The following is a 22,830-nucleotide window of genomic DNA, read 5'->3' as shown; positions in this document are numbered from 1 at the left end:
GCTCGGCGGGAAAAGCGCGGGAAGAGCCTCCCCAAGTCTCGCGAGGCCAAAGCTAGACCGCGGCGAGCGCCGCGCCGTTCCTTAGCAACCAGAGTTGGCGTTTGTGCACCCTGGGCGACCTGCTGGAAAGCGGGTCGGAAAGCCGCGGTGCCGACGTGCATCCCACCCGCACAGGCCCTTAAGGAGCCAGCCTCTTCAGGGCCATAGCTTGCTTCATTTTTGTTGTCTTTTCTTCTTATTTTGCATCTTCTAAAAATCCCTTAGCATTTCCTGTCGATTCCCGCAGCCATGGAGGTGGCCCTGCCCAGGGACCTGGAGCGGCACGCTAGCCTGGCCAAGAGGAGACACGCGGAGGTGTGCAGGCAGCGACGGATCTTCAACGCCAGGAACAGGATCGTCGGGGTAAGGGGCCTGAGAGGGCGAGGGAGGCGGACGGCTGGAGAGGGGAGGGGATGACCCTTAAAATGAAACTTCTGGTCCAGGCACAGCTGTAAATGGCAGCAGGTTTTGTCGGGGTGCGGGGGTGGGAGTAGGAGGAAGAGTTCGATGTATTGACTTTGTTGAAGATGGGGGAGAACCTCACCTGTCGAATAATGCACCCTGTCACCTGCCAGGAGGGCACATGGGGGCCTGGAGCAGGCCGGGAGCTTGGCTGGAGTTAGTGGCGGAACAGAGAGTAGAATGCGGTTCTCCCCGCTTCGAGTCAGACTTTCTACATTGCCTGGGGTTACTTCAAGTCCGTTCATTTAACAAATGCTGGTGGAGTTCTTTTGTGGCAAGCCGGAGCCGGAGCCGGGTCCAGGAGATGAGGAATAAAAGTCCCTGACCTTGCAGAGTTCATGGCTCCGCAAAGGAGGCAGGCACTGAAACGGTCACATTAAAATCAGGGGAATCAGTGCTGTGAGGGAGGGGGGCACAGGGATGCCACGCCGCAGAAACTTGGGTTGGGAGGGGAAATCAAAGCAGCCTTCTGAGAGGAGGTGATGCCTACACATGTTCTGAGGATGAGTATCTGTTAACCAGGAGTAAGGGGGAAGGAAGCTCTGGGGAAAGCTGAGAGTTTAGGCTGAAGAACAAAATATAAGCAAAGGTATCCAAGTATGAAAAGGCCTGATATGTTCCTAAGACAACTTGTTTATAGTGGGGCAAGGCTAAAAAGATGGTTATCTATTGACTGAAATTATCTGGCTCTAACCCCTGTCCCTGGTTTCCCATTCCCAGGGAGACACAGGAGCCTGGGATGTTCAAGTTCATGACCAGAAGATAAAAGAAGCAACTGAAAAAGCTAGACATGAAACCTTTGGTGAGCATTTCATGAATGCTTACCTATCGATTTAGGGCTGTGTTCCTCTAGACTCCAGCCCTCATGTCTTCACATATGTAAAAAGTTGTCATTTTCACACTCTTCCTCCATTTAAATTTTCATAATTTCTCATGCTCAATTAACTTATGCACTGAATCATCCTCTTTTAAGAGAAAAACAGCTTTTGAATTCTAATGTAGATTGTAGGAAATATATTTTAAGGATAAATGTATGTTTTTTTCTATTTTCTTAAAAAAAACCCACACACACATGAACACATACTCTGCCCAAAAGTTCAGGACCTTCTATGGAGGACAATTGTTTACACCAGATGACCAGATGCTGAATTGCATTTGAAGTTTTGGTCTAAGACCTAGAACACTATTATTTGAATCATGTCTATCTCTGAGTCAGCTCAGGGGCATGAGCTCTAATGCAATTCATTTTCCCCTATCTTGACCAACAATTTCAACAATTGTTGAAGTATCAGTTTTTTAAAACACCATAAGGATTTTTAAAATTAAAAAAAGCAGGATATGAAATTGTACATGCAGTGGCCTATCGATTAAGTTTTTAGAATTGTGCTTTTTATATATATAGGTAACGCTCCCCCTCACCTCATAATTTTTCTCTTCTTTCCTCCTCAGAAGTGTGCATTATTCACATGCATTTTTTATACTTCTACTATTTGTGTATGTATCCATAACAATATACAATTTTGTGTGTGTGTGTTTTTAAAATTTAAGCAGTATCCTAATGATTGGATCCTTTTGCAATGTATTTTTCTTTCATTCAGCATTGTATTTTCGAAATTAATCCATGATCTACATATAGAAAGTATTCATTTTAATTGTTTTACGGCATTTTGTTAAATGAATTAGACACACTTTCTTTATTCATTCCCCTGCTGATGGCTGGTTTAGATTTTTTCCCCATTTTCTTTATCATTGCAAACACTGCTGCGATGACTGTCCATGCATTATGTCCCTAGTGCACTTGTGAGAGAGATACCTAGGAGTGAAATGGAAGGATTTTAGGTAGGCATGTTTTCCATTTTATGGGATATGGACAGATTGCTTTGTTATAAATATATCAAGTTATGCTCCCACAAACAGTGAATGAGGGCTGTTGTTTCCCCACATCCTTACTAATAAGTGCTATTATGGCATTTTAAATATTTTGCTTCCAATGCACTGAATGTTTCCCATCTTGTAAGGCTGATCATCTTTTCACAAGTTTATTGATCACTCATGTTTCCTTATTGTGATTTGCCTGTTCTTAACCTTTGCCCATTTTTTGGTTGGGGTGTTTGGGTTTTTAAAATTTATTTGTAGGTACTCTTTGTATATTCAGGACATTAATTCTTTAATGGTTGTGCTTTTGTTTTTGTTTATTTTTTGGAGGATTGTTTTACTTTTACAATCACTAAAAGTTATTATTTTAAGTGAATTCAAATTTATTTTTTCCTCTGAATCTTAAGCTTATGGATATGTTATGTCTCTTCTAGCTGCTGAAATGAGACAAAATGACAAAATCATGTGCGTATTAGAAGACCGGAAAAGGAGAGATAGGAAAAATCTCTGTAGAGTTATCAATGACTTCCAACAGAGCTTTCAGAAGCCAGAAACTCGCCGTGAATTTGATCTATCTGACCCCCTAGTCCTTAAGAAAGATCTTCCAGCCCGGCAGTCAGATAATGATATTCGGAATACAATATCGGGAATGCAGAAATTCATGGGGGAGGATTTAAACTTCCATGAGAGAAAGAAATTCCAAGAGGAACAAAACAGAGAATGGTCCTTGCAACAGCAAAGGGAATGGAAGAATGCTCGTATTGACCAAAACCGTGCAGGTAACAAAACAGGAGAGATGAATTGCTCTCAGTGCTCTCTTCAGCAATCAACCCCCGGGTTTTTCTGGGTTTTTTGTTTTTGTTTTTTGAGTCCTACTAATGTGCACAGTCATAAGGTGCTTTGTCTGTGTGGGGAAAGGGAAGTCAGAGCCTGCACCCCAGGAGTGAAACATCCCAGCCACACGTCAGTCATGCAGGAAACACTTCCTGGGTGTGTGTCTGTGTTGGGGCCGCAGTTGGGAGCGTGTCAGCAGATGACGGCATGGTAAAGAGCTTCGGTGAAGATAAGGCAGGGAGCTGGGACGAGGAGTGGTGTACTGTGCCCTCATGAGCCTCTCCTCTCTGCATGTTAATTTGCATCCTTCTTAGCTCAGTCTCTCTCAGCCTCCTCTTTTCCCACTCTTCTCTCCATGAGTGATGTCTCCACAGATCGTCTGAACCCACACCTACCAGACTTCTGCTCTCTCCCCCTCCACTGAAACTGCCTGGCCAACCTTTCCAGTGACCTCCATATTGCACGATCCATGGTCAGTTTTTTGTCTTCATTTTAACCTATCAGCAGCATGTGAGAGTCAATCCACTTCTCTTTGAAATATTTAGGCAATTTGGCTTCCAGAACTCCATACTCGTGTTGATTCTCTTTCTGTCCCAGCTCCTTTGTTGGCTCCTCCTCATTTTCCGAGGTTGCACACCAGTGCTCTCTGGGCCTCTCCTCTATCAGCTAAACTCCTCCCCTGGGTGATCTCATCTATACTCAGAGCTTTTAACACCACCTATGGGCCATCATTTCCCAAATTTATAACTTCAACCTGGACTCTTCCCTGAATCCGGCTCATGAATCCATCTGACTGTTCCTGGGTGTCTAATAAACATGCCAAAGTCAGTATAAGTCCAGTGGCACACTCTCACCTCCCCAGTCCTGGCCTTCTACCACCATCAATGGCAATTCCATTCTTGTAGCTGCCTAGCTCCCAACCCAAGTCATCTTGACTCCTTCCTTTCTCTCACACCTCCACTCTACCAGCAAATCACCTCGAATTTCAGCTGCTTTTTGCCACCTCCATCATTACCCCTCTGGACTAAGTTATCAGCATCTCTCATCTGGATTATCACAATAGCCTCTAACTGGTCTCTGTGCTTTTGCCCTTAACCCGCTATAGTCCCTTCTCAACCCAGTAGCCAGAGTGATTCTATTAAAAATGAAGTCAGATTCTTTGCTCAGGTCCCTCCAGTGGCTTCCTGTTTCACTCAGAATAAAAGCCAAATTCATTTCAAGAATCTACAAGGCTGCTGACTAGACAGCTCAGTTGGTTAGAGCACGGTGCTGATAACAACAGGGTCCAGGGCTCAATCCCTGCACCGGCCAGCTGCCAGGGAAAAAAAAGAACCTACGAAGCCTTCACAGCCTGGCCTTATCTCCTACTATGCTGCCTTCCACTCACTCCATTCTTTCCAGCTGTCTTCCTTGCTGTTCCAAGAACATGAGTGTGAGGCTCACTTCTGCCTCAGGGCCTTTGCACCTACTGTTCTTGCTGTTTAGAAACATCTTTCCCCAAATATCTGCATGGCTTACCCCTCTCCTCCTTTAGGTCTTTGCTTAAATGTCATCTTATCGGGGCATCTACTCTGATCCTCAATTTTAAACCCAGTTCCCATCACCACCCCCACATTCCGTATCTCCTTCCTTGCTTTATTTTTCTCTATAGCCTTGGCCACTGATATATTATACGGTTTATGTATTTGCTGTCCCTCTCCCCAGTGCCATATCCTAAGCTCAGTGAAGGCAGAGGATTTTTGTCTGTTTTGTTCACTGTTCTATCCTTAGTTCTTGGCATGTAGATAAATATGTGTTGACATAATCCTCTTGAAGAGCTTTAAAAACCTCAGCCATCTCTCAAGTGCTCCAAATTTCCATCTTCAACTGAGAGTATTTGTCTCAGCATTGGACATGGTCCTTGAACAGCCTCCTTGACATCTCATCAGACATCTCACAACATATGGGAAACACCCCCGAATTTGTCCCTTGTACCTGCTCCTCCTTCCATCTTTCTCCTCCATCAATGGCTCTTCCTTCCCTTAAGCCAGAAACCTGGGGTCATCCTTAACCCTCCCCCTTGTCTTTGGACCAACTTCAACTCTTGTCCCTTCTCCCTCCTGCATGTAGTTTGAACTGTCCGCTTCTCCCCATCCCTGCTGTCCCCACTGTGATAAGAGCCACCACCTTTTCTCACCTGGATGGGCCACTGCCCCTACATTTCCAACTGTCTTCTCCTTCCCTTCTTGTGCCTCTCTGTTCCGTTCTCAACATAGCGGTCAGAGAGACAATTTTAAATAATGTCAAGCTGAACAGTGTCACCCCCACCCCCTCCATCCCAGCTTAAAACCCTCTCATGATGTCCCACTGCACATGGAATCAAATGCAAAGTCCCCCCATAGCCACCGGCTCTGCATGCTGGGGCCTCTGCCCACCCTCCAGCATCGACTTGCACCCCTCACCCCACTCACTGTGTTCCAGCCATTCTGGCTCTCTCACTTCTGGATCCTGCTGAATCCTTTCCCACTACCTTTGTACCTGCACTCGACCAAATTTTTTTGTCCTTTAGGTCTCAACTTAAATGTTTCCTCCTAGAGAAGCGATCTCTTACTCCCCACCCCCCACCTATCTAAGTCAGGCATTCCCAACATTCTCTCTCTTAGCGCCTATGCTGTTCCTCTGTAGCACTATCTCAATTTGCATTAATATATTTATCTGGGGTTTATGTGTTAATTGTCATCTCAGTTCCTCAACAGTAGGTTCCAGGAAGGCGGAAAAACCCTTTATGCTTCTCTCGCCACTAGGCAACAGGTGGCCCATGTAAGGCCCCCGAACGATGCATATGGAAGGGGAAGAGCAAATGAAAGGGGAGAGATGAGGCTGAAGGTGAGCAGAGCTAGAAATTGAAGGCTAAAGGGTCCAGTCTCTGTTTTTGGCAATAATGAGGAGACACACAGGGCACAAGCACCGTGGGAAGAACCTTCTCATCAATGACTTTTTCTTTCTTTGCAAGAGGTGTTATTCTGCCTCAAGAGTAAGGACTAGAGGCTCAGAGAGGTTAAGTGATCGTTCAAAGTCAACAGAGTTAGAAATGCCTGGGCTGGGATGTAAGCCTGCTCTCTTTGACTCCAAATCTTTACATTTTGCTGCTTGGACCCTCCATTTGAAGACTCCTCCACCTCCTCCTCATTGGCCTTGCAAAGTCTTAATGCCACCACAATATCTGTCACGTGACACCCCTTCCTCTGTGGAGTCCTCTTTGGTTTCTGCAGCCCCTCTTTCTGAGCTCCCACCATCCCTGCCCGCTGTAAGGATGTAGCTGCCTCCTGATAGACTGGGCATAGCAAGGGGCACACCACTAACCTGTCCCAGGACCACAGCAGGCATCACTCATCCATAGCAGACGCCACTAATCCATAGCAGTGGTCACTAGCACTCCTTGAGTGCCGGGCCCCGATCTAAGAGCTTTAGCTGAATGAAGTCACCTAACTTTCCCAGCAGCCTTCGGAGACAGGTCCTGTCGTTATTCCCCTCCCCACTGATGGGGACATGGTAAGAGGTGAAGGTGTGACAACCACGCTGCAGGGTGCTCTGCACATCTGGGAAGGCGCTCTTGGCGGGCACACTGGGTCTGATTGAGTCTTGCCTCCTTTCAGAGGACTTCTACACAGAGACAAGGCTGCAGTTTGATGAAACAGCCAGGCACCTACAGAAGCTGGAAAGCGCCACCAGAAAGGCAGTTTGTGCAGCTGTGAAAGAGTTCAACAAGAACCAGGTATATACGCCTGGGCATGGCCATGGCGTCTGGAGGGGTGAACACAGCCGCTTCCCAGAGCTCCCGGCCTCCCCAGGGTCCTGAGCTCAGCTCACTTCCTCGGTCATTCCACCAACCCTGATAGAGCCCCTGACAGGGGCTGCCCAGTTACAGAGATGGATGAGACCCAGTCTCTGTTTCTCAGCTCTGAATGTGGGAGTGAAACCTGCAAAACTAGTCATGCCTCCTGGGGAGGTCAGCTCACCTTTCCAAGCCTGGGTTTCTTCTCCTGTCACAAGAGGACAGTCACATCTACCTAGACTGACACCACCTGGCACAGCTCTGATGCCTGGAACTGGCGCCAGTTCTCCTTCACACCTCTCAGAGTTCTTCTTCACCTGAGCAGGCACATAGGTGCTCCTTAACAGGAGCAATGACAGTGAGGAGGGGGAAGGGGAAGATTGGCACAGAATTGGAGCCTCTCCTGACAGCTCTCTCCTCCTCTGTAAATCCTGCCCACCTTCCTCACAAACACTCCCCTCGCCTTCAGCTTTAAGGTGCTTTATGTTCTCTGTTCCTTTTGAAAATTAGACCCCTGCCCCCCAGGTTTTCTTTTTTCTTTTTTTTTTTCTTTTTCGTGACCGGCACTCAGCCAGTGAGTGCACCGGCCATTCCTATGTAGGATCCGAACCCGCGGCCGCTGGGAGCGTCGCCGCGCTCCCAGCGCCGCACCCTCCCGAGTGTGCCACAGGCTCGGCCCCCAGGTTTTCTTTTCAGATGCAATTATACTTCCTGGGTGGATGGGGGCTTGTCCTGGGTTCGTTTGTGAGATTAGCTGGATGACTAGGACTGTGGTCTCCAAAGAAGAGTGTTCAAGATGATCTGTTGGAGAGCAGGAAGAAAATGTTAGAACTTGGCTTCATATTTATTTTTAATCCCATCATTTAAAATTCCTGTGTTTGTGTGTAACTCGTAAAGCACAGGCTATATTTATGGTGTAGTAGTACCACATGTGGACTACATATATTGGAGACAGAAGCTCAAAAATGTTCTACTGATGGGGGCGTGTGATCAAAAGTCCTGGAGAGGCTGGACCGGAGACCAGAGAATGCTGGATTTCAGCAACGGGGAGAGGAGCAAGGCGGGCAAAATGCTGGTGATGGTGAGAACTGTAGGGTGAAACAAGACACCCAGAGCCCGAAGTCACCAACCAGCAAGACACAAGGGGTCTTAGAAGTCACCTGATCCTTGCCCTTCATTTTACAGAGGGAGCCCACAGAAGGGCAGCCGTTCGCTTGAGGCCATGCAGCAAATTAATGGCAAAATGGGGCTCTTGACAGTGAGTCCTCTACTGGCAGGTCATGCGTTCATTCACCGTTCACCTGTTCACTTACGAGTTCAAAAGTTGTTTATTGGCCCCTTCCTGCTGGACACTTGGTGTGGCTTTTGCTAAACCATGTTGCCTCATTCATTGATTGATTGATTCATTCACTCCATACAATTTTTAATGAACATCTACAATGTGCCCTGTACTTTCAGACCCCCCCAGCCCTCACGTGATGCCTCAAGGCAGCGCCAGCACAAATGCCCCTGCATGTGGAAAACTGTCATTTGGCCTTTGCAGCTGTGTTCCTAACTAGAATTAGGCTGTGTTTATTAGCATGGTATGTTAATACCAGGTTCTAGATAACTAGCCTCAGAAGAAAATTCCAAGCAGGTCAGTCCAATTCAGCAGGGGGGACACACACTTGAAGGCCTCCAGTTCTCGGCATGGGTGCCCATTTCATCAGAGAGGCACTGTGCAAGTGTCAAGGGGTAGCGTGCAGGCTCTGGAGCCCGACTGCATGGGTGCGAGGCCGGGCTCTTCCTTGTAGCCGTGGGCAACCACTCACGGGCCTCAGTTTTCTCATGTGTGGAATGAGGATACTCACCGGTGCCAGTGACAACAAGCTAACTCCTGCTGGAGTAAGAAACACCCCCAAATCTCAGGCTTACAACACAAAGTAGGGGTTCGGCTCATGCTGCCCATCCGTCACAGGCTGGCTCTGGGGCCTCTCCTCGTCATCTGCACCGTGGAGCCCAGGCCCGGGGATGTGGCAGCTGCCAGCTAGCAGATTCTGGCAGCACAGGAGACAAGGAACATGGCCAGTCCCACCCTGGCGCCCTCCCAGAAGTGGCACAACTACCCCTGCTCACATTTCACTGGTGAACTAAGCCACGTGGCAACCCTCACTCTAAGCGGGCAGGACATGCCCAGCAGGAGCACTGGGATCTTGAACGGTCAGCAGGAACGGCTCTCCCACGCGCGCAAGGCGGGAGTGCGGATTAAACTCGGTGATACACGTAACAGGTTAGAACAGTTTGGCACATTCTCAGGACTCAGTAAATGCCAGCCATTACCTTTATTCCTAGCAACGTTAGGTGCTGTTATTAGTTGCTGTGTTTGGCAATCCTTCTAGAGAGGCATGATTAACCCAATTTAACTGATAAAGAAACAGGCTCAGAGGGGTGGGCTGACTTTCTTAGGGATGCCCAATTACTAAGTGGCAAGCCCAGGATTTGAATTTGGGCCTGTCCAGCTGCAAAGTCTGTGCCATGTGACACTACCGTGAGTTCCTGTGATGTGCCGTTGCCTTGCAAACTGCTCTGCCTGTTTGTTACTAAGGAGAACTGTTTGACACTGGTAAACGTCTCCTAATCCCTCTCTTGACTTGACAGAGAAATGACTGCAGCCCAGAGAGGGGAGGTGACTAGCTGCAGGTCACACAGCCAGGCCTCCAACCTCCTATACCCAGAGATTTGAGCAGTGATTTGACTAGGACTTTATTTGTACTGGAGGCTGCAGCCGAAGCCATCAGGACCACTGCAGTGACAGTGCATTTTCCACCTTTTAGAAGTCACCACTGTTGTGATTCACTTTGTTGCATGTTTTTTGTAACCCACAGATATCCAGGGGTTGCCAGGGCCATAGGAAGGTCACAGAGCCCTGCCCTGGGGTGGGGCCAGTCCAATGGGGATGGCAGCCTAACCCAGGGAGGCAGCTCCCTGCTTTGGCAAATGGGCTCCACGACTTGAAGCTCTTATGCCCACGCCCAACAGGTAGCAATCCCCTCAGCTCAGCCCACCTACCCAGCGGTGCTCAGCCAGCCAGGGGTCTAAGGGCCCTCCCCAAATCCATGCCTGACAAGTCTAACCCCCACCCACCCCCTGCTGCTTTTAGTGCATACTTCCCTCAAGCCACCCCCACCCCCCTCGTGAGGGTTACTGGCCTGTGCCTCAGAATCCCCCTGGAGTCACTCAGAGCATCTTCCTTAATGTCTTCCCCTGCTTAGGCCATGGAGGCAGCAGAAAAAAAAAAGCGAGAGAGAAAACAAGAACAAGAGGACAACCTGGCCGAGATCTCCAACCTGCTGCGTGGGGACCTGCTCTCTGAGAACCCACAGCAGGCAGCCAGCTCCTTCGGGCCCCACCGCGTGGTCCCTGACCGCTGGAAGGGCATGACCCAGGAGCAGCTGGAGCAGATCCGCCTTGTTCAGAAGCAGCAAGTCCAGGAAAAGCTGGTACCTGCCCTGCCCCTCTCACAGCCTCTGTGCCCCCTCTGCCTTCCACACAGGCATCTATCAGAGTGGCTGTGACACCCCACCCTGGGAGCTGCCCTCAAGGAGTTTCCCTTTCAGTAGGGGGAGACCACAAGAGCCTGATAATCCCAAACACGTACAATGTGGTGTCGGGGTGAGGACTGCTTAGTGAGGAGGACAGGTAAAGGGGATTGAGAGTGCTGGACAGGGACAGGGTGGTTGTGGGACTGAGAGGCGACATTGGAGCAAAGACCCCAAGAAGGGGAGGGAGTGAGGCATGCAGCTATCTGGGGAAATGACAGCTGGGTAGGGTGAGCTGTGAGGGCCAAGGCCTTAAGGTAGGACCATGCTTGACATGTTCAGACAGGAGTGAGAGCCTGCTGGCGAGGGCGGGGGGCAGGAGCCAAGCTCTCAGAGGTGGACGATGGAGGTCCTGGCAGGCCACTGGGAAGACTCTAGGTTTTTCTGTGACTCACATGAGGAACTCTGGAGGGTTTTGAACAGAGGAATGACAGAATCTGACTTAAGTTTAACAGGACCCCACTGTGTTGAGGTAGACTCCAGGGAAATGAGAGGGAAGGAGAGAGATCTCTGGAGAGGCTGTTGCAGTGGTCGAGATGAGAGATGATGCGGGCATGGACCAGAGTGTCGGCAGTGGGGGTGCTGAGAAGTGGTCAGATCCAGGATCTATTTTGAAGGGAGAGCCTACAGGACGGGTGTGACGTGAAAGAGAGGAGGTCAGGGATGACTCCAGGCCTTTTGACCTGAGCCACTAGAAGGACAAAATTGACATTTACAGAGATGGGGAAGATGGTGGGAGGAGCAGGTTGGCAGGGAGTGGAAATCACAAGTACAGTTTTGGATATGTTAAGTGTGCAATGTCCCTTAGACATTTGTTTCTGTTAGGATTGTTTGGCTGAATGTGGCAGAAAACCACAAATAATGCATCTTAAACAAAATAGAACTTTATTTCTTGGATGTGGACTAAATCCTTGAGAAAACAGCCTAGGGATTGTATGGCAGCTCTATGGTTATTGACTGATATTCTACTGTCCTTGGCACCTGGCTGTCACCTCATAGTGCAAGATGGCTGCCTGAGTGCCAGCCATCACATGCATATTCCAGCTACCGGGAAGGAGGAATGGGAAAAAACATTTTAAGGAGACTTTCACCTACATTTCATTAGACCACAGCTAGTCACAAGGTTGCTCCTAACGATAAAGAATGCTGGGAAATGTAGTATTTATTCCAAGTGGTGAAGTGGTGGTAATTCTTTTATTAAGAAAGAAGGAAAAATGGCTACTGGGGGACTGGTAGTATTTTCTGTCACAACCTCCAGGTAAAGTCCAGTAGGCAGCTTGATATATTCCCTGGGATTCAGAACAAGGTCTGGGCTGGAGACATAAATGTTGGAGTTGTCACCTACAGGGAATATTTAAAGTAGCAACCCTGGATGAGATCATGAAGGGAGTGAGTGTAGAGAGGAGAAGAAATCTGAGAACTGAGTCCTGGGACCCCCCTCGCCAGCACCAATAACGAAGAGAAGAGCGAAGGGGTCTGAGAAGGAGCAGCCTGGGAGGTGTCCTGGAGGCCAACGGGAGGAAAGTGTTTGGGAGGGAAGGAAGAAAGGAAGGAAGGAGGACCCCTGGGCCAAACGTTCAGCAGCAGGCTGAACGCTGGATCCAGCACCATGGTGGTCACTGCAGGCTGTCGGGGCAACTTTGGTAGAGCAGTGGGGACAACAGCCTGTCTAATGGGCCAAAGAGAGAACAGGCAGGAAGGAAGGGGAGATGGCAAATGCCCAACACTTCAAGGTATTTGCTCTGAAAGGCGCAGAGAGGGGGGTGGTAGCTGGTTGGACACGTGGGGTCCAGGGAAAGTTTTGTTTGTTTGTTTTGATTGTAGAAATAACAGCATAGTTGTCATTCAGCAGGAGTGATGCAGTAAGAGAGGGGGAAATTGATGGCAGAAGACAGACTCTGTGGTGGTGGGAGAGCAAGAGACACAGAACACTAATTGAGGACTTGGCGTGGGTAGGAGCTCAGACCCATTGCCTGAGGCCATGGTGGGGCGGGGGGGGGGGGGGGGGGGGGGGGGGAGGGGGGAGGCATGAGCACAGTCACAGGAAGGGGCGTGGGAGGGGGAGCCTGTGGAGCTTATCTTCCGGAGCCCCAATTTCCTGGTGAAGCAGGAAGTGAGGTCAGAAACTGGGGACAGGGGTGTCACAGCAGAGATTTGAGGGCAGAGAACAAAGTGCCCAATGGTCATCTAGGAGAGCTGGAGAGGGAGTGGTCTTTCCCAGGGGGGAAGGGGGCAGGATGGCCCAGCAGTGGTCATGACCTTGAAGTGACCCCAGAGAGCACGGTCAGGTGTGTTCCCCAGCCACGCTCAGCTGGCAGAGGAGAGTTGAGATCCATCACGGTCAGGGCTTGCCCAGCAAGTGTGACCAAATGAGAGGCTCAGGGCCAAGAGTGACGGCCAGGGAGTGCCTGCCATGGATGCTGGGCAGAAGGAGGAGGGAGATGAGGACAAAGAGGCGAGAGAGAAAGGGGGGAAAGTGGGCGGTCAGTAGACTGCAGGTCATGGGGAGGAGTGGAATAATCACTGGAGTCAGGGTCCTGGAGAGAGGGAGTGGAGAGGCAGGTCAGAGGGGTGGCACTTGGAGGTGGGACAGGGAGCGGTGACAAGCTGAGGGCAGAGGTTCCCAAAGTGTGGTTTCCCGGCCAGCAGCATCAGCTGGGTGGGGCCTGCAGTTTGTGGTTAAATAAGCCCCCCGGGGGATTCTGATGCCCCTCAAGGTCAAGAACTGCTGGTAGGGTGTGCCCAGGGAGGTGAGTAGCTGGAGAGTCAGGACTGGGTCTTTGGAGAAGAGGCAGGAGAGCTGAGGAGCCAAGGACAGGAAAGGGCAATGACTGCGTGTGCTGAGATCACTTAGATCCAGTAGGAGAGAGATTTAAAGAGGTTCTCAAACCTGCAAGGAAGGGACAGGACTGCTCCCGACCCGTAGATGACTGCTGCACTGGGGAGGTGGTCGCCAGAGCCTCAGAGCTTCCAAGCTGGCGGGTTCAGGGAGGAGGAGGGGCAACAGCAGTGGCCTGGATAGGGCACGAAGAGCAGGTATGACAGCTCGCTCCCTGCTCACCTGCAGGCCAGGGGTACAAGTGTGCAGGAGGCGGGGCAGGGGAGGCAGCTGGGGCGTGAGGCTGGGGGAGCAGCCCAAGGGGGACAGAGCACTGAGGCTGGAATCGGATGCAGGGCCGTGCTCTGTCCTTCACTCCTGCAGTTCAGCCCGACTGTCTGACAAGGAAGGTTGACCATTGTCCTGAATGCAACATTTTTGTCCAATTTTTAATCTTTGTAGAAAATTAAGACAGAAAAGCAGAAAGAGAAAAAACACACAGTAAATGTCACCCCTCAGAAATATTGGTCCCCACCCCTTGTGTGCCTTTTCCTTTAAATGTCCTTTGTTCGCATCGCCTTTTCTGTGCATGGAGGTAATTTGGAAGACTGAGATGATACAGAGAATAGTTGGGCTGTCTGCCTTGCTCTTAGTCCTGCGCCTTTGTCATTCTGTATATTTGTGACTAGGAAGCCTGTGGGATGACCCAGGGCACCTGTTAGCAGCCTCACTTTACAGGTGAGGACACTGAAGTTCACAGGAGCAAGGTGACTTGCCTTGGAGGGGACAAAGCTGGGCGCCAGCCTCCCTTTCTGTCCTGGGGTTGGAGCTGACCCAGGCCTGTGGCACCCCACATGATGCCAGTGTTCAGCTGGTGGAGCAGCAGCCTCTGCTCGCTGACTGCTGACCAAGCCAGGGGACCCTCCCGAGGACCTGGCAAGGGAAGACCCTGAGCTCGGCCTTGCATGTGGGAGCCCTAGGATGACTGCTGGGATTGAGTCTCTGCTGTCCCTTTAGGAGTAAGAGGGTGGGAAGCGGCTGGACCACATGGAATGAGGGCAAGTTGGGGATCTCCTCTGACTTCCTGCATGATGTTGGCCACCTACCTGCCCCTTCTCTGAGCCTCAATTTCCCCATCTGTAAATTGAGAGGCTCAGCCTCCTAGATGATCCCCTGGGCTCTTTGGCTCTGGGGAAAGGTGGCAGTGAGTCATCTCTGTTCCCACCAGAGGCTCCAGGAAGAAGAGCGCCAGCGAGACATGGACTGGGACCAGCGGAGGATTCAGAGTGCTCGCGCCACCTTGCTGTTTGAGCGGCAGCAGCAGCGCTGGCAGCGTGACCTGCACAGGGCTCTGGACAGCAGCAACCTCAGCCTGGCCAAGGAGCAGCAGCTGCAGTGAGTGCCGGGGGGCAGGGCGGGCAAGGGGATCAGGCAGAGGGGGATCAGGCAGTGGAGGTCAAGGATGGGGAAGGGGCAGCAGGGGAAAACATCCCGTTCTGGATGGTTCTCATCTGGGACTGGGGAACTCAAGGTGGGCAGACCCTGGGCCACAGGTCACTGCTCTGCACGTGGGATGCACTGATGGAGGAACCAGAGGGTACCTGGAGCCCCCGGGAAGGGCAATGAGTCAGCCTGGGGAGTCGGGAAAGCTTCCTGGAGAAGGCATCGTGGCTGAGACCCGGGAGGAGGAATGTGCCAGTGGTCACTGCAGGGAGGGCTCTCCAGGCAGAGGGAGGGCTCCCAGGCTGCCTAGAGCAAGCCTGGAGTTTCTTCTTTACAGGCTGGAGTAGTTCAGAGTTCCAGCTACAGGAAAATGTCAAATGCATATAAATAGGCAAACTTGTAACTGAAAACACAGTATTTACTTACTTATTCATGTATTTATTTATCAAACTCTGGTGGTCTGTTGGGCGCCTAGCAGTGGCATTAAGAGATGATCTGACAGATCAATGGGGTAAGCAAAGCATCTTTATGATCACAGCATGGAGATTTCATTCTAAGATATCCCCAAGTGTCGCTGGTGCCAGTCCCTTGCCTAATTGCAGTGTGGTTATACGATGACCCTCGCTTCTGAAGAGCAGTTGAGGTGTATTATTTTTTTTAGCTCATTAGGGTTGAAATGAATTCTGTATTTTGGGGATAAAAAAGGAGTGGGCTTTTTTCTTTAAAAAAAAAAAAAAGCAGAAAGTAGAATATTAAGGAAGTACACACATCTGCTGATCTTTTTTTCTCCCTTTGTTTTATTATCAGGAAAAAATATATGAATGAGGTCTATGCAAATCAACCCACAGAAGACTATTTCACACAATTTAATACAAGAAGTCGGTAATAAAAAGGACATCCTCGTTCCCTTCATTAATGTAAGAAGTGAGGCGACCTTAAACATTTTTTTATTAAAAAAAAAAAACTCCTTGATCCAGAGACATCCTTCACTTGATTTGTCCACTGTGGACAAAACATTTACTAAACCTCTCCCTTCTATTTCTGTGAGGAGCCTTAGTTTCTGTGCAGCTCAGTTCCCTGAAGGCCTCAAGTACAGCTCTGGGTGCTACGGACACAGGAGGGCCAGACATGGCCCTTCTAAAGACTATTCTAGATAGAGACGGCATGTGAGGTGGGCCATGCATTTCTTAGACTCCAAGTCCAGCTGCTGTAACAGCTGACACTTGCAGGTGCTCACGGTGCAAGGCATTGTTCCAGATGCATCACTTAGAATGAACTAATTTGATTCTTGCAATAGCAAAGGTGGGTATTTTTACCACTCACATTTCCTAGTTGAAGAGCCCGAGTTACAGACACGTTAAGTGACGTGTCCACGATCACACTGCTAAGAAGTGGTGGAGTGTGGGGTTGAACCCAAGGAGTCTGGCTCTCCCACTTCACCCTCCTGATTCCAGTGGCAGAGACTCAAGACAACAGTGGCTTGGACAAAGCAGAAGTTTTTACTGCTTGCTCTTGTGGCTATCCCAGCTGGTATGGAAGCTCCGCTGAGCAGTGTGGTGGGGCCCAGGCTCCTTCCAGCTTGTGCTCTGCCCTCCTGCATCCCACACACAGTTCCCTTCCTGTGGTCCAGATGCAGCTCCACCTCCCAACGTCCTGCCACACTGGCCAGCAGGGAAGGGAAAGGGGAAAAGGAAGGGGTGGCAACATGCTACTTCCCTTCAAGGACGTGGCGTGGAAATGGTACATATCACCTCTGCTCACATCCTGTGGGCCAGGACTTAGTCATGTGACCACACCTAGTTGGGTGGAGGCTGGGAAACATGGCTGGCTGACCATGCAACCAGCCATCATTCTATAATTATATAAAAAATGGAGTACATATTGGGGCACAACTAGCAGTCTACCACAGCCTTGTAGGGTGACTAGGAATTTGCTGGATGGGAAGTGAGGGCATTCAACACTGAGGGGATACTATGTCTAGCAGTAATGGGGGTCTCCCGATCCAAGACCCAGGAATGACTGGATCCCCCTCTGTCACCTCTTCTTTCTCCACATGTATTTCTTGAAGGGCCATCTGCACAGGGCCAGTGACAGCAGCGCTTGGTGGCACTTTGTCATTAGCTGAGCTAGAGCTACATACTCCAGTGCAAGCTCTAGCTCACTTCCCCCCTCCATCTAAACAGCCCTAGTTCTTCCCATGCTTGGAAACCCAAGCCTGAGGACTGATAGTTTCCCTGGGTGGACAAATTGGGGCTAGCCAGCATAAACAAAGGCCTGTGGTATGCAAGAGAAGAGAGGTGACAAGGACATTATCTGCTGTGGTCAGCGTGGAGAGGACCTGGGGGGCAGGCATGGGCTGGGGGTGCAAGGAGAGATGCCTGTGGCCAAGGCTAGAGAAGCAGGCAGGGTCAGATGGGGGAGGCCTTGTACTTTAATGCTGAAGGCAAAGGGGACCTTGGAGGAATTGTCGGCCAGGCAGAGACAGGCCCTGATGTGTGTGTTGCAGAAAGATGGCTCCAGCAGCAGAGTGGGCTCAGGTCACCTGGGGGCTGCTGAGGGAGAGGCAGGCTCAGAAGACAAACTTACTGCCTCCTGCTGGACCCAGGATCACATGGATGTGCATCCCCGTGGGAAGGCAAAACATTTAACAAATGATCAAACTGGAGAAAGGGTTCTAATCCAGAACTAACCTGGTCATGCCACCATCCACAGGCTGGGGTGGGACTGGAGGTGGGACCTGGTGGCATAATCCAGGGGACGAGGCACTGCCACAGCTGAACTATGGGTTGTGATGTTGTGCCAGGGATGGGAGAGCCGGAAGGTGAATTTATCAGCACCTTCTCTATTAACCTTGCCTCTCAGATCCCTCCTGGGATGCCAAAGGCATTGCGGCCACCTGCAGGCAGCTCAGAATCTCCACAGGGCCCACTCTGACCTGAACTTATGCCGGCAAGGGTAGGAGACAGCCATGTCTATCCATTACAAGTGCATTTCCTACGAATCACACCATCGCCACCACTGCTAACAGCTGCTGGTCTTCAACGCCAGGTGTGCAGTGCTCCCGTTGCCGAGGAAACCAGGAAGGCCAGGTTGTTCTTGACCCCTGAGGTCATGAGGGCAGTTTGCCCACTGGGGCTATCACTCTTGGCAGGAGGTGTGAACAGGTGCCCTCGGAGGTCTGTATTTCACGAACACCTGGCATGGCCCAGGGTCCTATGGTAGGCCTGAAGTGGACCAGATGTTTGGAGAATCTTCTGGTTCATCCCATGTCTTGGCTTGGGCCTCAGTCTCCCCTGGGTCTCCAAGAACTTAATCTCGGATCTCTGCCCAGCCCATGTCTCTGTTATGAAACTGTCCATGGGCACAGGCGAGAAGGGAGAGAACTCTGGGAGGCTGCTGCAGCCATCAACATTTGTCAAGAAAGATTCCAAAAGGAAGGCCAGGTTGAAAACGTGCTTGCTTTAAGTGCGCCCTCTGCTGGTGACCAGCAGCACAACGTGATCCCCGTGGTTCTCCAGGCAGGAGGATGAACCGAGCTGTTGAACAAGCCCCAGGCCCTGTGATGGGCAGGTTCTCACAACTCCAATGACACTGCTGGACGCTGTGCTGCCATCCTGCCGAGAGAAAACAGGATATGCCGAGAGAAAAGAGGGTATGTGATTTACCCCCAGCTGGAAGGCAGAGTCAGGGCCAGGTGTGGGGCCCTCTCCACTACTCTGCTCTGAACAGTCTGTTAAGATTTTACAAATGCAGTCACATGTGCTCCAGAGGGTTATTGCTTTTGTTTGGTTTTTTAACTCCCCCCCCCAACATTTTATTATAAAAAATGTTAAACACACAGAAAAGCTGGAAGAATTGTACAGTATACACTCATATACTCACTACCTAGATTCTGCAAGTAGTATTTTGCTATATTTGCTTCATCAGCTATCTGAAGACTGGTTTTTAAAAATTCCAGTTATATGCTGCTTAGAAAAGACACATCTAAAACAAAACAGCACAGAAAGGTTAAAAATAATAGTATTCAAAGGTCATTTGAATTTACCCAAATGACTTATATCCACACAAAAACCTGCACATGGGTGTCTATAGCAGCTTTATTCATAATTGCCAAAACTTGTAAGCAACCAAGGTGTTCTTCAATAGGTGAATGGATAAACAAACTCTGGTACATCTATGCAATGCAATATTATTCAGTGATAAAAAGAAAAGAGCTGTCAAGCTATGAGAAAACATGGAGGAGGCTTAAATGTATATTGCTAAGTGAAAGAAATCAGTCTGAAAAGGCTACATACTGTATGATTTCTATAATATGACATTCTGGAAAAGGCAAAACTATGGGGACAGTGAAAAGATTGGTGGTTGTCGGGTTCGGAGGGGGAGGGATGAATAGACAGGATTTCTAGGGCAGTGAAACTACTCTGTAATACTGTGGACCCATGTCATTACACATTTGTCTAAACCCATAGAATGTACAACACCAAGAGTGAGCCTAATGTAAACTATGGACTCTGGGTGATGATGTGTCCATGTCGGTTCATCAATTGTAAGAAATGTGCCACTCTAATATGACGTTAATAATAGGAGAAACTGGGTGTGTGGGGGGAGAGAGTATATGAAAACTGTATACTTTCCACTCAGTTTTTCTGTAAACAAAACTGCTCTAAAAAATAGTCTGTTAATTTTTTTAAATGAAGCAATAAAATAACTAGGAAAAAAAAGTCATTTGCACATAGTTCTTTATTTTGAGTTCAAGTTCTCATGTTCAGAATAGTGGGAAAGGACTCAAAAATAAAGGACTGGCCCTCTACTAAATGATGTAAAGGCTCTCTCTTGGAGCATCCATGTTACTCCCGGACTCTCCAGTCTGTTCTAGTTGAGTAACAGCTCAGATTTCATGTTTCTTTAGCCTACATAGTTACATAGTGTAGAGTCTGTACAAAATAAATTTGAAGAAGCAGATATTCAGTGACGTGAGGGCATAACCCTAGAGCTGCATTTCATTGTCTGCACCCTCTTATCCCTAAGTCCTACCCTTAATAACTTCTGGCATTCACCAGAATGTACCATGCTGTGTTGGAAACAAAGACATCTCATTGACATGACATCACCGAGTCATCCCTGCAACTACCCTGTGAGATAAACAGGCAGTTACTTATTACCTTCTTTCACAGATAAGGAGACAGGTTCAAAGGGACAACATTAGGTCATAGAACCGCAACAGGCTGAGGGAGGATTCAAACCCAGGTCTCACTTACTCCTACTTCAGTGCTCAGGCCACCTGCCCCCACTAGAAAGGCCCAGCCCAAGACACACACACGCCCAGACTGAGGTGATGCTCTTGCTCTGGGACCTGGCCTACCCTAGCGACGTCTCTCTGCTGAAGGACCAGACAGCGCTTTGCATTGTAATTAGTGCTTCCGTCTCACCTTCCATGTCATGATGGGCACAGCGCGCATGCTCTTTCTATACTAAGCACTACGCTAAGTGCATCCCTTAGACATATCTCAGTTCCTTGCACCAATCCTCAGAAGTCAGGATTATTGTCTTTTTCACAGGTGAAGTCACCGAGGTGGGGGACTTCTTACAACAGAATGGCCTATATGGCAGATTGAATATCCTAAAAAGTCTGTTCACTACAATTCAACTAGACCTTGGATAAACAGTAACAAGCATTTTATGTGCATTGATGAGCTCAAAAGAGCAAATGAAACTACGAACGGTCACATTCACAAACTAAAAACCAGTGAACTAAAACCACAACAGAGAGCAGTCACAAGAAATAGAAGCTGGGGCTTCCCTGGTGGCAAAAAATGAGAGGCCTTCATAAAGGGGGAGCATCAAAACTGAGACCACTGCATTAATCTGGGACCTTGGAAGGTGACTACACCCTCAGAGAAAGCGGGGATAGAAATAAGAGTGCTGGAAACTGATGAGTCTTCAGTGTGGCTCTGGGATAGTAATAATGATGAGGATGATGACAGTGATGGTTATGACAGTGATGATGGCGGTGATGATAGTGGTAATAGAGGTGGTGGTGGTGGTGGTGGTGATGGTGATGTGCATGATGGTGATGACGGGGATGGTGATGATGATGATGGCGATGATGGTGATGATGGTGATGACGGGGATGATGATGATGGGGATGGTGATGGTGATGATGGTGATGACGGGGATGATGGTGATGATGGTGATGGTGATGGTGGTGATGGTGGTGATGGTGATGATGATGATGGTGATGGTGATGACGGTGATGGTGATGGTGGTGATGGTGATGGTGATGATGGGGATGATGATGGTGATGATGGTGATGATGGGGATGATGATGATGGTGATGATGGTGATGGTGGTGATGGTGATGGTGGTGATGGTGATGGTGATGATGGGGATGATGATGGTGATGACGGGGATGATGATGATGGTGATGGTGATGATGGTGATGGTGATGGTGATAATGGTGATGGTAATGGTGGTGATGGGGATGGTGGTGATGGTGATGGGGATGATGGGGATGATGGGGATGATGATGACGGGGATGATGATGATGGTGATGACGGGGATGATGATGATGGTGATGACGGGGATGATGATGATGGTGGTGATGGTGATGGTGGTGATGGTGATGGTGATGGTGATGGTGGGAATGATGATGATGGTGATGGGGTTGATGATGATGGTGATGATGGTGATGACAGGGATGATGGGGATGGTGATGATGGAGATGATGATGATGGTGATGACGGGGATGGTGATGACGGGGATGATGATGATGGTGATGATGGTGGTGATGGTGACGGTGATGACGGGGATGATGATAATGGTGATGATGGTGAGGGGGATGATGGGGATGATGATAATGGTGATGGTGATGATGGTGACGGTGATGGTGGTGATGGTGATGATGGTGATGGTGATGATGGGGATGATGGGGATGACGGGGATGACGGTGATGGTGATGATGGTGATGGTGGTGATGGTGGTGATGATGGTGATGGTGATGGTGATGGTCATGCTGGTGATGGTGGTCCTTGAGAATTAATACTCTTTGCCCACTTTATATGGCCCCAGAGTTTTACTTTATTCAAAGAGGTGAGAGAAATCAACAGCAGAAAAATGAAACTGAAGTGTTCTCAGATTAGTTTTGCCTCCATGGCACCTACCAAAAGCTAACACAAATCATCTCTGGAAGAAAGCAGGCCTAATTTAGACCCCTCAGGGTTCTCCCAGATTAAATTCAACCAAAAACAAGCTCACACAAACAAAAAACACACAAGGAAACAAGCCACATGAGTAAATATCAGTAGAAACAACGATCCAGATTTGGATCTCCGAAGAACTTGAAGTAATGTTCTTAGGTATCGCTGTTTCAAAAGAGTAAGCATCGGGCCGGCCTGTGGCTCACTCGGGAGAGTGTGGTGTTGATAACACCAAGGCCACGGGTTCGGATCCTATATAAGGATGGCCGGTTTGCTCAGCGGCTGAGCATGGTGCTGACAACACCAATCCAAGGGCTAAAATCCCCTTGCTGGTCATCTTTTAAATAAATTAATTAATTTAAAAAAAAAAAGAGAGTAAGCGTCTTCTGCTTCGAGCCATGATAGAATTACCAGTACTAGATTCCCTCTTCTGCTACAAACAACAGAAAACTGGACAAAGTAGATGAAACAACTGTTTTCAGACATTGGACAGTGGACAGCACAAGACTGCGACCTCTGGGAAAAGGAAAACAAACAATGTGAGTTGCACAATTACCCAGTACTTCTCCCTAGAGGCATTGTGCCCTGGCAGAGGGAGGGGACCCTAAGCAGAATACACTGGTCTCACTGAGTTCAGAGGTGGCGGGAATTTGTGGGGCAGAGTAACCACATGACCCAGCAATTCCACTCCTAGGTAAATATCCAAGAGAATTGAAAACATGTATCCACACAAAAACTTGTGCACGAATGTTTTGAGCATCATTATAACAG

At 49.1% G+C, this 22,830-nt stretch overlaps 1 protein-coding gene across 1 annotated transcript; it reads left to right on the top strand.

The window, feature by feature from the left end:
• Nucleotides 1-288: 288 nt before the first annotated feature.
• RIBC2 (RIB43A domain with coiled-coils 2) lies at nucleotides 289-15,749 on the top strand. Its single transcript, XM_063115577.1, has 7 exons — nucleotides 289-402; nucleotides 1,222-1,303; nucleotides 2,811-3,155; nucleotides 6,846-6,964; nucleotides 10,276-10,503; nucleotides 14,649-14,815; nucleotides 15,671-15,749. Exons 1-7 carry the CDS (start codon nucleotides 289-291, stop codon nucleotides 15,747-15,749), a joined length of 1,134 nt encoding a protein of 377 aa, XP_062971647.1.
• Nucleotides 15,750-22,830: the final 7,081 nt, after the last annotated feature.

Source organism: Cynocephalus volans, chromosome 12 (genome assembly GCF_027409185.1).
Source record: "Cynocephalus volans isolate mCynVol1 chromosome 12, mCynVol1.pri, whole genome shotgun sequence".
NCBI classification, from domain to species: Eukaryota; Metazoa; Chordata; class Mammalia; order Dermoptera; family Cynocephalidae; genus Cynocephalus; species Cynocephalus volans.
The sequence above is the reverse complement of the archived record's forward strand: the minus strand, read 5'-3'. Positions and strand labels throughout refer to the sequence as shown.

Excerpts from the sequence above, each read along its gene's own strand:
- RIBC2 (XM_063115577.1), top strand. The coding sequence starts at position 289 with ATGGAGGTGGCCCTGCCCAGGGACCTGGAGCGGCACGCTAGCCTGGCC. Across the intron at positions 3,156-6,845 it reads TATTGACCAAAACCGTGCAG|AGGACTTCTACACAGAGACA; the intron begins GTAACAAAACAG and ends GCCTCCTTTCAG. Across the intron at positions 6,965-10,275 it reads AAGAGTTCAACAAGAACCAG|GCCATGGAGGCAGCAGAAAA; the intron begins GTATATACGCCT and ends TCCCCTGCTTAG.